The sequence below is a fragment of the Arachis ipaensis genome, chromosome B01, assembly GCF_000816755.2.
Source record: "Arachis ipaensis cultivar K30076 chromosome B01, Araip1.1, whole genome shotgun sequence".
In the NCBI taxonomy this organism is placed as follows: domain Eukaryota; kingdom Viridiplantae; phylum Streptophyta; class Magnoliopsida; order Fabales; family Fabaceae; genus Arachis; species Arachis ipaensis.
Genome location: NC_029785.2, coordinates 118,446,595 through 118,465,281, shown reverse-complemented (window position 1 = coordinate 118,465,281; position 18,687 = coordinate 118,446,595). Strand labels below are relative to the sequence as shown.

At 36.4% G+C, this 18,687-nt stretch overlaps 1 protein-coding gene and 1 long non-coding RNA gene across 3 annotated transcripts; one reads left to right on the top strand and one right to left on the bottom strand.

Annotated features, from left to right (window-relative positions):
- On the bottom strand, positions 753-5,003 carry LOC107634640. 2 transcript variants are annotated; one of them, XM_016338074.2, is made up of 2 exons: positions 4,471-5,003; positions 753-1,025 (listed from the first exon to the last, which is right to left on the bottom strand). In XM_016338074.2, exon 1 carries the CDS (start codon positions 4,855-4,857, stop codon positions 4,471-4,473), a length of 387 nt encoding a protein of 128 aa, XP_016193560.1. In that variant the 5' UTR covers positions 4,858-5,003; the 3' UTR covers positions 753-1,025. The 2 variants fall into 2 exon arrangements, with proteins under 2 accessions (XP_016193560.1, XP_016193550.1); XM_016338064.2 differs by having other exon boundaries at positions 4,439-5,002.
- Positions 11,483-16,591, top strand: LOC107619338. The gene is made up of 3 exons (XR_001615620.2): positions 11,483-11,871; positions 11,944-12,100; positions 16,286-16,591. It is a non-coding gene; the product is annotated as an uncharacterized LOC107619338 (long non-coding RNA).

The window sequence follows — 18,687 nt, the reverse complement described above, 5'->3', positions numbered from 1 at the left end:
TTAATAAGCGATGTTTATAACGGGAAGGACAAAAGCACCATTTTATCATATATGTTATGAGCAAATAAGATTGTAACATCAGTAGCAAAACCATATATAAACCATACAACAAAGGCCTGATGCTGCAACATACTAAGAGTATAGACCCACTGCACATTTACATAATCAAATACCAAAAGTAAAAGTACCATTACCTAACTATCTCAATCAAAATTTTGAATTCATCATGGTTCCTGCTTCCTAACAATAGCTTAATAATCAACTTCTTTCTGTAATAGGCTACTACCTATAACTCCAATAATTGAAAGAAGTCAATTGGCATTATAAACATTTGCAGGCAGTGCTGAATTATGAATAATCAATTATGCGGCAGGTGACTAGGGTACCTCATCAAAATCATGAAACAAAGCCAGTAAGAATAATTTAAAAGAGTATGATTGTGTGTTCAACAATCATATTTATGGTAACAATGCCCTTATGGTAGTCATAAATCATAATGCTATTTATATTTAATATTTACTGTTATACGCTTCATTTTTAGCTGCATATTCTTTTTTTCTTTATCTATGTGGGAGCACCTAATTAGATGTTAGTGTAAAAGTATCTTTTTAGGCTTAGCATAGCAATTAAACTCTAAATGTGTGTGTGCTTACGGCATGGATAGATTGTAGAATATGAAGCCAAAAAATAATGGACTCCAATTGCAAGATGTGAGTGCTGCATGCTCATCTAATTGCTTTGAAGACACTTCAAAATCAGAACAAAAAGCTTTTCATTAAAAGGTAAAATCAGGAGAGAATTACAAGGCATCATCAAGTCACAGATGTAATTTACGTTTTGATTCAAGGTTCAGAAATAAGTAAACAAATGTTCAAAGTTAACTGCAGCCAGCTACCCTTTATTGATATGAAAAGCTTACACGCTCTTTAATGGTTGAACATTATGCAAAGACTATTCTGATAATTTCCATTGACAGAAACAGAAAAGTTGACCGGATAATAATGTCATCTCATGGTAGCACCAACCTGGTCACATGCAAAGAAAAGTAATCAATGATAGTAACTTGAACCCAAACAAATGCATAAAATGTTGTACTAAACAATCCTGTGCACACTAAAAAGGGTAAAAACGGACATTATTGAGCATCTTCAAACAGTTAGAGTGAATGCAGAACGTTCAATATAAACACCAGAGCTATACAAGAAAAAGGAAATATATATTCCTAACAATAAAGAAATAAAAAATGTGGAACCCAGCATGAATTAATGATTATAATGCAGTGTGAATGAAGAGTATTTTTCCTCGTCTTCAAGGGAGAATTCATCAAGGCTGTGTTTGGTAACTAAAATATGACACAAATATAAAGATTGAGAGATAGAAAAAATGTCTTCCCTTCGTACTCAGGTTTTAGAACAGAAAATAAAGGAAGTTTGTGCACTACAGAATACTATTTTGTACATGTCTCTAGCATCAAACACATTTTTGTTTCTCTCTCCTGCTCTGTCTCAATACCAAACTCAGCCCAAGTGTGCAAGTTGGTTGCATATATTGAAATTATGTCCAAATCAAGACATAAAAACTGCTGAAGAGTCAAGCCAAACACAACCTATATAAAACTTACTTCTAACACAGGTGGGACAATAGGTGTATCTTTAAAAAGTTATAACGATATGGAATATATTATGAGATTTAAAATCTCAATTTTCTCCAGACAGTGTTTATTCTTTTGAACAGTTAATCCCGTGACAAAATCGGCCCCATAAACTGAAACTGTTCCAGCAAATGAACATACATGTGATGCTGGGCCTGAATAGAAACATAGTTACATAACCTCACTAAGATATGACAATATTAATGCACTCAAGCTTTAAGATATGGCAGCAGAATTCAATTACTGCTGTAGTGTTTTTCTTGTTTTGGTCATTCTAAAAGAATATCATGCCATGACCCATGAGAATGATGTTACCCCCCTTACCCTACATCAGAAAGGCAACTGATACCCACTGCTTTTGTCTTCCATTGGAGTATAACTCCTTGTAGTCACAGACTTCCTCAGGTCTCTTCCAACATGGCCAGTCATATTTAACACCTAAAAATATTATTTTCTGATAGAATGTTGAAAGGAGTTTCTGAAATTACCCTTAGAAAACCTAAAGGTATCAATACTCTTTACTTATTTGTAGTTAAGAATTTTGTCACATGTCCCATGATCTTGGAGTTATATTTTATTATTTACTTTTAGACCTATTAAACTTGTTACGAAATCACAACCATTAAATACAAATGGGATACAGTACCTTTACGAAGACATGGGTATCGAATAAAATATTTTCTCAAAAAAACTCGTCCAAATCTTCCCAAAATTGCAGTTTTGTTATTTCCCTGTTATAGTAACCTGGAATGCTTTCTCTAATTTCTCACTCCATCTTTACCATTCTTCCCAGGTTACAGATTCTGAAGTGTCTAAATTACATTCTCAACAACACACTTCCATTTGATTTCTTGAAGGCACATAGATCATTCATTTATTCATGGTGTCAAATGCAATATTTCAAATGCACAAAAAAAAAAAAAATTGAATCCAATTCTTGCAGGTTGTAGCCCACCTTGTTTACCCACATTTGTCCAAGGAATGAGAATTCTTAATTATTTCTGTGCACAAAATTGGTTGCCTAACTTTGGTAGACCTCTAAGTAAACATGCCAAAATCCCAAGTCTATCACCCCAATGCCAGGTCACATAATGATACTCTTGAGATCTTGCAGACCATAGCTCTTTGGTTTGATTACTAAGTAATGCAGCTATCCATGAAAGGGCACACCTACCATTATTCAAAATTCCCAAAGAAAGATACACATAAGGCACTAGCAGCACTCTAGAGCAATTTAAGAATAGACAAGGAATAGATTTGGAACTTTTGGATATTATTCATTAACAGCTTCCAAGTCGATTTTCGACATACTAATCTTCAATCCATAGTTAAAAACCTACGGAAGAGTGGAAGATTTGAAAAATGGTCCTTGTTCTTTCCTAAAAATTAGTGTCATCAGCAGATAACAAATGAGAGCCTACAATCCATTCTAAGCCCAAGTTTACACCTTCGATAGTCTTATTCGCAACTGCTCTACAAAGTAAGTAACTAAGCCCAAAGAAGAGAATAAAAATGAGGACAAAGGATCTCCTTTGCCTAGCCCTCACACCCTTGACCACGAAACCAACATTTTACTCAACATAATAATGAAAAAGTCCTGGCTGAGAGAGGGTCTACAATCCAACTTCTCCTCCAAGAATCAACCACCTTTTTCATGTAAAACCTTGTTCAAGAAACCCCCAAGTAATCTGATCATAAGTTTTATCAAAGTCCAATTTACATAATAGACTTTGTCTTTTCCTTTGCTTTAAGTCATGCACCTCCTTATTTGCTACTGAAATAGCATCCAGAATTTGTCTACCAAAGGCATTCTGATTTTGAGAAATAGTATCTCAGGACAACCCAATCAAACAGATAAATAAATATTTGCAACAATTTGATATACGAATCAGTGGCACAACAGATGGGCTTACAATCTATAATGCTAACAGATCAATCTTTGTAAGTCCTAGTAAACAATCAGATAAAAGTAGAGCTAAACATTAACCACAATTTCCACAATTAAGGAATTCTGCGAACACCTTCAAAGGGTATATTGTTTTCCTCTTCTTGAAAAGTGTCTCTCTCTGAAAGAGAAACCTTCTCCTAAGTGGTTGCACACCTTAACTAATACAGTTTAAAGTTTAAACTACTCACCATTTGCAGAACAACTAATACAGTATTGTGCTATAATAAAGTCATAAAGATATCACTAAATAATGAGCTCTCTTCCTAATATACACCACCTATCATATGAAACAGTCTTCATATATAACACCCAATGAACACTAAGATTCAAAATCAAGGTAAATAAGCCATTTAAGAATATGATAAAAAAGGGACTACAACTTGCTTCCACAGAAGCATGACGGACTCAAAAGTTAAAAACTCCTACTGGAAGGAAGGTCCAAAGATGCATAATTTCATCCCCATCCTACCACAGAAAGCTACAATATAATCAATCTCGTCTTGAAAAATGTAATTTCAACTAAAAACCTACACAAGCAACCATCCAAGCACTACAAAAAAGTAAACCTTCAAGTCTGCTCATTAGCTCACGTGAGTTCACGCGAGATCAAACGCATTTATGCTACTCTTTCAATTCATTCAAGCTAAGCATGCCCGGAAGCAATGAACAATGAAAAATGAACAACCAATTAATCATCATAAACACAAAATCAAGGTGTTTTTAAATCCCCAATCCCCTAAGTTCCGGCGATCAGAGCAAGTAACAACAATCGAGAGATGCCAAAACACAATCGAGAAATTCCATCTTCCCATTATTCAAATCACACAGACTCCACATACCCAAATAAGAAAGGGGGCAACGGTAAGAACACCTATTTCTGATATCCACCGCCGATGGCATCCATGTCCTCCTCGATCGTGGTGTTGAGGTAAACCGGAGGGAAGTCAGACGGCGAGAAAATCTTCTCTTTCTTCATCTTCTCGAGTTCTGGCTTGCGGAGGACGGTGCGGCGGATAGGGGGGCGGTTGCGGCGCTGGTCGCGGCTGTAGTACTTGATGTCGTACACTGTCTCCGGCAAGGAGGTTGGGACACAGGCCTTCTCCCTTGCGGTGGCGGGACAGAAGACACGGTACTCGAGGGCGCCGGGGAGCGCCGACTTGTACTCCGGGTCGGCGCAGGGACCCGTGATCTCCCATGGCTTCTTGATGTAGCGCTTTAGGGTTTGGAAGAGGGAGCTTGAGGATGCGGGTTTCGCCATTGGTTCTGCTGAAAAATGATCGATCGGAGTGGGTGGGGGTGGTGGTGGTGGCGATGCCGAATTTTATGTTGTTCTGATTTGGATACTGCGATTGGGGTTTTTTTCGATTTGGTACCGAGTCCGAAATTGACCCGAACTGGTTTACGCTATCCGAAATATAGAACAAAGGGCCTTCTATTCATGCACGTTTTTTTTTTTGGTGACTTCTATTCATGCACGTTTAGAAACAAATAGTAGCTTACTAGTTTGTTTAAATATATGTTAGAGATTCAAATTTTGTCTTGTATATGTAATAATTTATTGACCAATAATAAATTCTTAAATAGAGCTCAATACTGCAATAAATTAATTCTTGACCTATCGAGTTGATAGATACTATGAAAAAAAAAAAGAAACAAATAGTTAGAATTTTTTTACCGTATAAAAGAATAGCGTTCATTTATGAATATGACTCGAAACATCCAAAATAACGAAATTACAAATATGTTTTGGAGTATCTTCTATTCACATTGAGTTTGAATTGGTAAGTGTCATCCTAACCAATTCATGAACTATTTTATTATCACTCTTTTTCACGTGAGAAAAAACTATTGATCTAAGTTTTTTTAGCTACATGTAAACAATCCTTTATATAGGATTCAAAATATTTTTCTGGCTACTAGTTTTCTTGAGAGACTAAATTACTTCAATGTTATTGCCTTTAATAATTATATAATAAAAAATAACATTCTTGGGTTTTTTCTAACCTGATTAGGCAAGCAAAAATCTCGACTTCATGAGCCTGAATAGTCACACTCTCTTTCCTTGTAGCTGCCATAAGAATTTTTCCCTTATAATCTCTAGCCACTATGCCAATACCCACCTTTTTCTTTTTTTTTCAAAGATAGTAGGTTATATTTCATTAATTATTGAAAAATAAAATATAAAGATGTCCAAAAGCAAGACAGCATAATGAAAGGTGAAAATTTCCCAAAAACACTACATTGAAGGTATTCATCCAACGGTGTATGGTCGAAAAATGAAGAAAAATCTTAAAGAAGAAAGAATGATAAATTAAATTGAATGCAACTAAGAGCTTGCCTCATGGAGATGACGACCTAAACTGTGAGTTCTTTGGATTTCACGGAGCAACTTGACAGATCTTGCTAGAATGACAGACGACATTGAAGTAGAACATTCAAAAATCAACTGGTTGCGAGCTTTCCAGAAGTTCCAGCAAATGATGGCAAGCAATTGAGGATTACGGTCAGCATTCTTCAATGGGTTAAGCATCTCTGTTGATGCAGTCCACCATGTCCAAAAGTTGTTAGGACTCTGAGGGGGAAGACAGTCACGAAGATAACTCTGAGACCATACATCTTTAATTCTAAAGCAATCGATCAAACAATGAGTGACTATTTCGGTTGCTTCATGACAGCAGGGGTATATTGGTGATATAGATGGGATGCGGTGATGAATCTGAGCAAGCACCGGAAGCCGGCCATGGAGAGCTTTCCAAATAAATAGCTTAATTTTGTGAGGCAAGTTCAACTTCCATAGATCAATCCACAGCTTTTTCTGCTGCATATAATTAGGACAAAGCTCCAGAGGCAGATGGTAAAATAAATAGCCAATTCTGTAACCTGAAGCTGTATCATATTGCTTGGATTTGTTCAAATTCTATTGCGATTTGTCCCTACTCTGCTGAATTTTAACTGACAAAATCCTGTTTGTAACGTCTTGGAAAAATAATTCTTGAATGAGATTCTGATTCCAATTCCTATCTTCAGTAATTAGATCTTTAACTCTTGGAACCAACTCAGAAATAGCCTATCTATTTGGCATGTCAGAAATCATTAAAAGATACGGAGGAGGCAGCCAAGGATCCTCAAAGGTTCGGATATTCTCTCCAGTACCCACAGCCCAATTAAGACCTTTTTCAACAATCTTTCGGCCTTCCAATATGCTCCTCCATCCCCAAGAAGGTAAGACTCCAATTTTCTGCCGTTATAGCATTACCATTGCTAAATTATTTACCTCTTAGGATTTTGGATAATAAGGAAGTAGGCTGTGTTATGAGTCGCCAAAACTGTTTGCCTAAAAGCGCCAGATTTTGGATTCTGAGATCTTTAAATCCAAGGCCTCCTTCTTTTCGTGGGCGAGTCATAGTGTCCCAGCTAATCCAAGCCATCCGCCTTTTAGAATCTTTTTGTCCCCACCAGAACTGAGAAAGTAGAAAGTGAATTTCCGAAATTAAACCATCAGGCAACTTGAAGCAAGACAATGTATAAATAGGAATAGCTTTTCCCACTGCTTTAAGCAATACGTGTCTACCACCTGACGATAGAAGATTGCGCTTCCACCCTTGGATTCTTTTCCGAACCTTTTCTTTGATCATACTAAAAGAAGCTTTTTTCGATTTAGAGACTGTAGAAGGCAAACCAAGGTATTTATCCTGAGCCCCAATATGATTAATATTCATAGAGTTAGTCAGTAGTGTACGAGTAGTGGAGGAAGTGTTGTGGCTAAAGAATACAGCAAATTTATTAAGATATACCCTCTGGCCACTGATGCTTTCATAAGAATTCAATAAATGCAAGATATTTAACATGCTTCAGGATTAGCCTTACAGAATAAGATGGAGTCATCAGCAAAAAGGAGGTGGTTGACCTTCGGACATCGCCTATGTATCTGAAGACCCTGAATTAGTCTGTTTTGTTCTGCCTTGTGTAGCAAGAAGGAGAGACCTTCTGCATAGAAAAGAAAAGATAGGGAGATAGAGGATCTCCTTGTCGAATAACTCTATTTGGTTTGAAGAAACCATAAGGTTGTCCTTCCACAATAACAGAATAAGAAACAGTTATCACTAATTCTCGAATCCACATGATCCACCGGGAGTCAAAACTAAACTTCTCCAATATAAACCAAAGAAAGTGCCATTCCACCCTATCATATGCCTTACTCATATCTAATTTTAGCGCTATTTCATTTTCGAGTCCCCCTTTTTTTGTTCTTCAAGTAATGCATACACTCGTGAGTAATTAGGATATTATCAGAGATTAATCTGCCTTTAATAAAAGCACTCTGCGTAGGGCTAATTAGTCTATTCATCATACCCTGAAGTCTATGTACAAATACTTTGGAGATAATCTTATAAAAGACTGAAGATAAGCTTATTGGTCTTACCTGAGTCATATCTTTAGCATCAGAAATCTTGGGAATAAGACAGATTTGAGTGTGGTTAAAATCCTTTAAAATTCTGCCCCCTGAAAAGAAGCTCGTAATTGCTCGAAACACATCACCACTAAGTATGTTCCAGAAGCTTTGAAAAAATTTTGCTGTCATACCATCGTCTCCTGGAGCACTTTGAGGATGAATGCTAAATGTTGCACGTTTCACTTCCTCCATAGTCACTGGTCTTTGAAGCCTACGATTCATGTGAGCTGTAACCTTAGGTTCAAAATCAGTAAACAGAGGTTCAGGATTCTCATGACAAGTGGAGGAAAAGATGTTCTTGAAATAAGATTCAGCCACAGAAGCAATACCAGCATTTGAAGTAGCCACTTCACCATCACTGCCAGTTAGTAGCCAAATTCTATTCCTTTGGATTCGATTTCTAAATTTCTGATGGAAGAAAGCTGTATTCTGATCACCGGATTTGAGCTATTTGACTCTAAACTTATCTTTCCAATAAGATTCCTCATTTTGCAATGCTTTTTCAAGTTTGTCCTCTATTTCTGAAATGATGTCACCTCCATGAATTCCTGCTAAACGAAGTTCCTCTAATTCATACTGTAGTAAATCAATCTCCACCTTCGAATTAGATCTGTGTTCTTGCTGCCATCTGACAATCTTATGCCGACAACGCTTTATTTTTTGAGCTAGGATATACATGGCTGAACCATCAATCTGTTCGTGCCAAACTTCTCTAACAATCTGCCTTATTTCATCATTGGAATACCATCTTTCTTGGACTTTGAATCGGCGTTTAGATCTCTCAGTTCTTGGATTAGAGTCTAAGAGAAGAGGGGAGTGATCCGAGCCTGATTCTGACAGTCTAAGAACCGTTGCATTGGGATAGAGTTGCTGCCAATCAACTCCTACCAGGAATCGGTCCAGTCTTTCCTGTATCAACTCATCACCCCTCCGTCTATTCGACCAAGTGAATGGTCTTCCGACCATATCAATATTAATCAGAGAATTATCATCAATAAAACTGTTAAAGATTTCAATAGAAGAAGGAGATTTAGCACCCCCACATGCTTTCTCCAATTGATTAGAAATGGCATTAAAATCACCCATTAACACAACCTTACCATCAAACTGTTGGGTGACTAAAGTTAATTCAGCAAACTGAGCCATTCTATGTTGATCATTTGAACTAAGATAAACACCTAGAACACCATAGGGATCATTAGAACCAGCTGTCAGAACTGATGCCGCAATGAAGAATCTACCATGCTGTAAAATCTGAACAGTGCAACCATCCCTCCATGCCATTGCCAAACCCCCTGATAATCCATCCGGATCCACAATAAACCATTCCTTGAAACCACAAGATCTTAGTTTTCCTTCAACTTGTCGAGATTGCTTTTTCGTTTCACAGATAAAACCAATCTCGGGGGAGTAAGATTTACAAATCCCTTTAAGATTGTGGATTATCAGGGGTCTCCCCAAACTCCGACAATTCCACGAGAGCAGTTTCATATTTCTTTGGGTGCCACTTGAAGGCTGGCACCCTCCACCGTCATAGCATCAGAGACAATATCATTGAGACAAATTTTCTTTAAAACATCTTTAGTACCATTACCTCCACTCCTCCATTTGAAACCTATGACAGACTTTCTGGCAAGTTGTTTCAGGTTTGGCTTTTTGTTCTCTTTTTTAAACTTGGATATGACGTTATTATTGTGTTGGACATTATTCATGGGATAGGATATCTCCAATAAAGCATTAGAAGAAGAATTAGTATTAGTAGCCGTACCAGTATTTTCTGATTCACCCTCATTTTCTGCTCTAGAATCCGAATTGACAGCAATTTTTTCATTATTCTGTTTTTTCTGATCATCTTGCACACTCATTTTTGAAAAACTATCAAAAAGCCAAGCAGGTGGAGATTTTTTCTTCTGTTGAGCTGGAATAGAACCATCTCGAGGTTGGTTAGGATTAAAGGAAGCTCTCTTTTCAGTTAAACGCCTACCGACTTGATCTGCCTTAAGCCATTCACCAACTCTATCTTCCTTGATATTATTTTGGGCATAATCATCAATAAACATTGGCAGTTCTTAGATTCATGCCCCAATTTTGCTCAATAAGTACAGAACACACCTATACGTTCATAGCGTACTCCAATTTCCAGCATTTTCTGATTAGGATCAAGCAATTTCAGTGTATCCCTCACTCTTTTATCACCGTTCAGTTCCACTTTAGCCTTCACTATGCGTGTATCTTTGCCTCTAACTTCAAATAGAGCAACATCTTCAATTTGACCAAGTCTCCCACCCAATTTTCGGCCAACCTCAAGTATTTTGTATTGTTCAGGCAATCCCAAAATTGTGCCCATACAGGAAAAGAAGAGATGTGATTATCCTCTATGTTTATTGACTGCTTCCATCTGCGAACATGAATAACAAAACTCTTGAATAACCAGGGTGAACCCCTCTCAAATTCGATTCACATCAGAGTCATTCTCAAAGAAAAATTGAAACTGGTTCCTGGATTTTTTGACTACTCTGAATCCTTCTGGTTTATTCCATATTGCATAGAGAGCTCCTTCCATGGTACCTACGGAAAAGATCCGATCTGAGAAAATTCTTCCGGACAGGCTCCGTGTATAGGCTTGAATTCCTTCAGAAACATCTTCATAAGCTAAAACGATGAAGTCATCCTCCTTATCACTATCAATTATATGAGGATTCTGAGTCTCTGATTTGTTACTCATGGTGTAGAGAAAAATAGAATTAGTATTTAATGATTTCAGAGAGAAATAAGATATATGGAATGAGTGAATTAGAAAACGGAATGAGTGAATTAGAAAACGGAATGAATTAAGAGAGGAATGAATTGGGAGAGAAAACGGAAATTAGGGAACTAAGTGTAAAAGAAATTAAGAGAAGAAAGTAGAAGAAGATGGAAAAGACTTTGACGAAGAAAAGACAAAAAAAGGTGTAACCATGGAGGTGGCGCAATGAAACCCTAGCAGAGCGTGAACGAACTCATGGGGCGTTAGATGAGGAGTACGTACTCCCGCTAATTTGATTCTACTATTATTTAAAATTGCCAATACCCATCTTTCGCTAATTAAAACAGATGCATCAACATTTATTTTAAGGAAAAGTATATGGAACTAAGAGGTTACTAACAAAAAACTAAACAAAACCATATTAATTTATATTTATTCTTAATTAATTTAATTTTTTTTAATTTATAATATTTGTTATTAATTGGTGTTTAATTAAAATCAACTTTTGAGTAATATCTTTCCAAAACTGCTCCTAGGATCACCACGCAAAATCAAACCTGTTTTTTCACACCTCACACTCGAAGCCAATACAAAAAAAATTCGGAAAATATATAAAAGAACGTCCATTTAGTATGAAAAAGAAACATTCAGATACTTAGCAGAAGAAACATCCATATATATTAACTCGTACCATTTTGATTCCGTACCATTGTTGTTATTTTAATTATGTGAGTTGGTAGTTTCACCCACTGATTTGAAATCATCGAGCCTTGGGCAGCCTCATGCATTTCGGAAGCACCAATATGCAGCGCCCTGAGGAACTCATCATGACTCTTCTTTGCTGATTCTGCCACATCTCTTGGGTTCGAGTCCTTCCCTTCGAAGAGGAGCAAGTTGCGCACTGTCTAGAGCTCAATGAGACAATAATAGAAAAGGCCTTGTGATTCGGGCTCCAGAGCTTTATGCAAACTTTCAATCCATTCGAGGGCCTCCATTCCTTGGTTCTCCGACGATCTAATCGCAAGGGAGCAGTTAAACCAGAAGCTCCGAGCGAATTCGCAGTTCTTGATCAGGTGAGTTTCTGATTCCTCCTTCTTCCAACATCTGGGACAAAGGGCTGTGCAATTGACATACCTACATTGCAGGTTTAGTCTTGTTGGCAGTGACTTGTTGAGGATCCTCCAAGTATAATTGATGGCTCTTGGGTGAGCCGAAGCCTTCCAGAGACTTTTCCAGCGGGGTGTTTCCTGGCTAGAGGGATATGCTACTATGTTGGGACCTGTTGTACTTCATGATTCTGTTGTATGTTGTTCTAACTCTGTATTCTCCATTTTACACGAATTTCTAATAGAATTGGTCATGCTGTATTGTAATTGGTAGATGAATTTCTAGTATTTGTTGAGCTTCAAAGTCTAGAAACATATTTCTAATCTTGTCAGCGTCCCATCTCTTACCCTCTTCATCCATTAGCTCCTCTAACCAAAGCATTGTCTTCCAAAATGTTGACCGGACTCCATAACTTGTGTTCGTTCTGGTTGGGTATCCAGGGTGACCCCCAAATCTTTACTGACCTTCCATCACCAATCTTCACGGTCCTCCTAATTACAAGATCTCCTTTGCCTTCCAGATGCTTCACCACGTGTAGCTCAGATTAAAGCCCATAGATGCTTTTAAGAAATTAGTCCTAGAAAAATACCTAGCATTGAGGACCCTCGCAGTTAGAGATTGGGGTTTTGTCATCAGCTTCCAACCCTGTTTTGCTAGCAGAGCAGAGTTGAAAACTTCAAAATTCCTAAAACACACCCCATCTAATTTGCTTGAGCAAAGCTTGTCCCATCTGATCCAGTGAATTTTTCTTTTTCCATTTTTACTTCTCTAATAGAATTTTCTGGTCATAGCATCCAAGTGTTGGCATAAACCTTTAGGGATTTGAAAGCATCCCATGATGTATGTGGGTATAGCTTGAACAACTACGTTTATCAGCGTTTCCTTTCTCACTCTGGATAGATATCTCTCCTTCCAACCTTTTAACTTCTTCCAAATTCTCTCTTGGATAAAATCAAAGACTTCCTTCTTGGATTTCCCTATGAAAGTGGAGAGTCACAAGTACTTGGTGTGTTGTTCCACTGCCTTTATCCTAAGCCATTCCTGGATCAGAATTTGTCTGGTATTTGGTACGTTTCAGCTGAAGGAAATCTCAGACATGTCCAGGTTGATTCTTTGGCCCGAAGCTGTCTGGTATTGGATGAGCACCTCTTTAATTCCCATAATATCTTGGTCTGATGCTCTAGCAAACAGAATACTGTCATTTGCAAAAAACGCAGTTAACTTGTGGAGCATGTCTCGTCACTCTATTTCCCCTGATGACTTGATTCTCTTGCGCCCTTATGAGAAGACCCAAAAGTACCTAGGCGCATAGCACAAAAAGGTAAGGAAAAAAGGGGTCCCCCTATCTTAAACCTCTGGTTGGGGTAATCGGTCTGCTGGGAATGCCATTAATGAGGACCAAGAAAGATACAGTAGACACACATCTCATTATCACATGCACCCACTTTGTTGGAAAGTCCATCGATGTCATGACCTCTTGTAGGAATCTTCATTCTATACAATCATATGCTTTGGCCATATCACGCTTTACTCCAACGTAACCCTTCTATCCTGTGGTATTTTTTTCATGTAGTGGAATATCTTAAAGGCCACTAAACCATTGTCTGTAATAAGCCTATCTTGCATGAAAGCACTTTAGAACTCTCCAACAATATACGGAAGGATTTGTTTAAGTATGTTTGCAATAGTTTTAGTGACAAGTTTGAATATAACATTACATAAAGAAATTAGCCTAAAATCTTTGGTGTGACTAGGGTTCTTAATCTTTGGAATCAAACAAATACGGGTGACATTAAAATGGGAGGGATCAACATCATTATTTAGGATATTTAGAACAGAATTGATTACATCCTTATCCACTATTTTTCACATTTTTTGGTAAAAAAGTACTGGCACTCCATTTAGGCCTAGAGCATTGGTTGGGTGCATTTGTTTGAGGGCTTGAATGACCTCTTCGGCTGTAAAAACCTGATTCAACACCTCTCTTTTTTCATCATTAATTCTTGTCAAAATATCTCAACATAATGTCTTCAATATTCTCCTCATCTTCATGTATGACTCCGTTATCATCCCGAATACACTTCACCTAATTTCCACTCTTCCTTTTGTGACACTTTTTAGTGAAAGAATTTGGAATTTCTGTCTCCATGCTTGAGCCAGTTCGTTCTTGATCTTTGGGCCCATCAGATTTCTTCCTCCTTAAGTGCTTCATCCAAATCCGCTTCCACTTCTTTGATATGAAAAATAACCCCCTCTTCCTGTTTTATGGAGTTGAGGTGTTGGAGCTTGTTTTGCATTTGTCTAATTTTTTTGGGATGTCACCAAAATTCCTTTTTCCCCACCTGTCAAGCTTTCTACCACATTGCCTTATCTTCAGGTGGAAATGCTCTTCCTTGCTTCTCCAAGTCTCCTTTACAGTTTCTTCACACTCTTCATTGCCAATCTAGCACTCTTCAAATCTGAAGCGATGTATCTGCTTCATCTTACTCTTATTCTCACCCACCAAATCCACTAATATTAGATTATAGTCTGATTTGAATCTATTTAGGTGTTAGACAATGGTCTTGTAGAAGGTTTCTCTCCACTCCATGGTTACCAAAGTTCTGTCCAACTTCTCTTGGATGTTTGCATCCTCTACTTGTCCATTAGTCCAAAAACTATCCATGCCAGCTGCGAGTTTCTCCCTAGAGTGCTTAGGAGATCAAGGCTGAATTGTTTATTTTCGCTCTTTGGGCAGCCATAAAAACTGGTTGCTCTCCACCTCTGGTCTGGTTCTGTCATTCCCACTTCCAAATCAATGTAGTTTATAGATAATGACTTGATTTCTACATTGATCATGATGTCCCACATTACCGCTAAACCACCATCTCTTTGTCTCCTATCTCCTCACAATCTACCGCTACAATAGTCACCATCCCACCTTTGTATCTCAGTCTCATCATCTCTATCTCCTTTCTCCTTGTCTCCATAAAAAAAACAAGGTTGGGTCCTTGTTTTTTAACGAGTTTTGTTAGAGCTCAAACTGCCCATGGGTTCCCAAGTCCGCAACAGTTCCAGCTTATAATTTTTATGGTTCTCGGCAGGGCTGCCTTGCAGCTTCTGTCATTGTAGTTGCTGTTTTGATTGTGCTTTTCTTTGCTTTCGAATCTGGTACCTCAATCTCCATGTCTATGATCTCCAGTGCTTTCTTTTTTTCTCCTCCTGGCTCTGCATTCTCCTTCTCCATTTTAATTGTTGCTGCTAGTTGTCTTACTTGTCTCTTCCATGTCTTCCCTCCCATATTATCCATATCTGTCTTTATATTTGTTGCATCTGTGAGTAATTCTATTCTGAGCTCTTCTTTTCCTTGTTCTGGTTTCTTATTTCTATCCTCCCCTCTTTCTTGATTGTTCTAGATGGACAGCAGGTAATTTCCTGAAAGTTCTTTTCTCATCTCCCTTCTTTGACCCTTCATCCCCTCCCCTTATCTCGTCGTTCTTCCTTTCCTTATTTTCCATAGTTAGTCTCTCCAGTTTCTCCATCAATTTCTCTATCAGTTTCTTCTGATTCATCTTTCTTTTGACTTGGGGCTCCGCCTTCTCCCTTGCTTGATGCCTATTCTCACCTGTCATTATCGTCCCCACAATGTTCACTTTCAGCCATGAGCCTAAGTCTTTGAATTGCTTGCATCCCTTCTCTTCGTCTTCTGTAGCCCTCTCACAATAGTAGCATAGGGGAGTTTTTCATACCTGAAATTCACCCAAACCAATCCATCTTGCTTGCTTTATATTCACTCCCTTCATGACGGATTTGTTGATGTTTAAGGGTTATAATGGCCTTTAGAAATCGTGCTTGGTCTCTAGTATTTACAAAAAGCTCGCACTCTTTTACCTCTCCCAACATTAAAGCTATTTTTCTCCCCAGTTTGGTGGCTTTGTAGTGCTCGAATAGGTGCCAGAGTTGTACCTTGATGTCTGCCTTGTTTAAACTCTCCTCTGTTAAGTCTTCACTTTGCTCCCATTTCTTCAGTAATAGCCAAGAGTTTCTGAATGTCCAGGGGCTATTTTTGAAGGATCTTTCCTAGTCTATTTTTTGTTGAAAGAATATTTGGTAGATATTGGGTTTTAGTTCCACTATTCTCAGACCTTGTGAGATCCTTCAAATGTTTTGCATTGTAGATTGAATCCAGGCACTATTAATATTTTTGTCTGTCAGCAGCTTCCCCACGAGACTGGTAGCACACCCTTCCAATCCTTCCTTTACATCTTCATTGTTATATATGATCAGGGGTTCATATTCTTATTGGTTTTTATCTCCGTGGTCTTTTGTTGTGCCTTTTTATGCTTTTGACATATTCGGTTGTGTGTAAAACTGAAACATGTTTTTGTGCCTCTTTTGTAGTGGTACGAGGTTTGTGGTTGAAAGATTAATGAAACAGGATCAAATTGAGAAAAGCAGTACAATGGCGGGATTTTCACAATGGACGGATGAGGCACTACACTCCTTATTATCCTAGGAGGGAATTGGCTTTAGAGGAGAAAAGAGTTTTTAAAAATTTAGAGAACTTTGATTTCTAAGTGTGTTAGTTAGAGTTCTTGAACTATCTACTATTATTAAAATCTATAAATGATTTTACGAAATTTCTAATCTCTAAGTCTAAACATAGTAATTCCATAGCCTTATTTTGTAACAAGTTTTTTTCTACAATATCCTTCTGTCTCAAATACCAAAAACTACAAGGTATATTGGTTTGTGAAAATATTTTTTATTTTTATTTTAAAAAAAAATATTTTTACCTTAATAAATAGAGTATCAATATGTGGTGAATTAGTCATCGACTTGTTGAGTTAGGAAATCCGTAGAAAAAAAAATTGTATTTATCTTTAAAATAGATTAATTTTTTATTAATAGCAATACTCAAGGACTTTTGTCTTCGTTGAAATTTATTTGGGACAATTTTATTGTTGGTATCATATTCATTCTTGAAGTCAAAACAATATGATCAACCTTGTTACTTGTTAAAACTTCACATTTTATGAAATGATTTCTAAATTTTCAAATTCATAAACTTATGTCATTACAAAAGTTATTAGATCGATTAATATTTCTTGGTAACATAGTGTACCAAAACACCATCGTTGAGTATTAGTTAGCGTGAAGAGAAACCAATAACAACTTTTGTTCAATATATAATTTATTCTATTGAAAAATAAATTAATATTTTCTAAACTTGTAAATATATTTTTTTCTAATTTTTTACACTATTTTATTTGACAATATTTACCATTAAAAAATAACAAATGACCATACTATTTTATAATACATTGTTAGGGTTTCAAATCCGACTTACGTTCATTACCTTAAATGCCTAATGCAGATAAAGTCCACGTGTCCCCTCTTAAATCGGCTCAGATTGGATCCCGTTGCTAGTTAGATATGGTAATGAGTACTCAGGAGAGCGTGAGAAGCCCCCTTCCCATCCCTCACTTTTATTTAAAAAAAATGCCCCCGTTCCTTCTCTGTCATTGCAAGTTCCTGTTTAATTACCCCTTAGGGAACGCAGATCTCCTCGAGTATCTACGAATATTCTTTGAAATTTTTGAAAAAATTAACACAAAAAGATATAATATAATAATTATAAAATAATTAATTCAATATAATTCAACACAATTTATAACATATTCGTTATAAAAGATAACATTTTAAAAAGTGAAAACATAAAAATATATTCCAACACAATAACATAACATAATTTTTTGGGACGATACTGAACGACATAGTGACAGACTTGAGAGGCAGAGAAAGTGAGTTAGAGAGAGAGAGGATTGAGGCTGAGAATGACTCTAAAAGAAAAAGAAAGAATTTGAATTAGAAGCAAAAATTAGGGTTACTAAATTCAAGAAATAGATTTATGTATATATAAATTAGGATAAATTAATAATTTTATATTCCCGTATATTTATTAAGTTCTATGCGGCGGGTACTTATGTTCATGTCTCATTAGAAGTGACAAACGGGAAAGCCCGCCATTTGATAGGCTGGCCCGCCCCGCCCCGCGTAGTAAGGCGGTCCTAAATTTCTCCCCCGCCCTGCCTAATGGTACGGCGAGTTGGCGGGTTCTCTTTTTTTTTTTATAAACTATTAAATATTAAATAATATATATAATTTCACAACAATTTCAATAAATTTATAATTTCTAAAAACATAAAAAAAATTATAATTTTTAAATTCACACACATTAAAGTCTTTATAATTATAAATATGTAATAAACATAATTATAAACCAAATTTATTGAAATAAAATAATAAAATCAACATTGTCCAAAACAAAATAAATATTGTCCAAAATATATAATTAAACATCTTTAAGTTTATAATCAATCAAACATAAAACATAATCCAAAATATAATAGAAAAAATTATATATAATAGAGTAAAATTATATTAATATTTTTATATATTATATATAAATTATAATTCAAATGGTAACTCTTTATTTTTATCCATGTTTGCACTTTTATATCAATTGTTTTCGCAAATTTGAAGAGAAAAAATTTACATGAACTCCACATACACTTTTATGTTTTCCATTCAATTTATTTGTTGATCCAAATAATTTTTTTCGTCTATTTTCTTCTCCAACATTTTATTTCCCCACAAATTCTTCTAATCGAAACAATGCATAAATAAGTCACATTTTTCATATAACAATAACTTATATTTCACTTGTAAAAACATACGCTAATTAAAAAATTCTATGTAAATTCTATAATTTTACTTGTAATTCAAAAATTCAGCATATT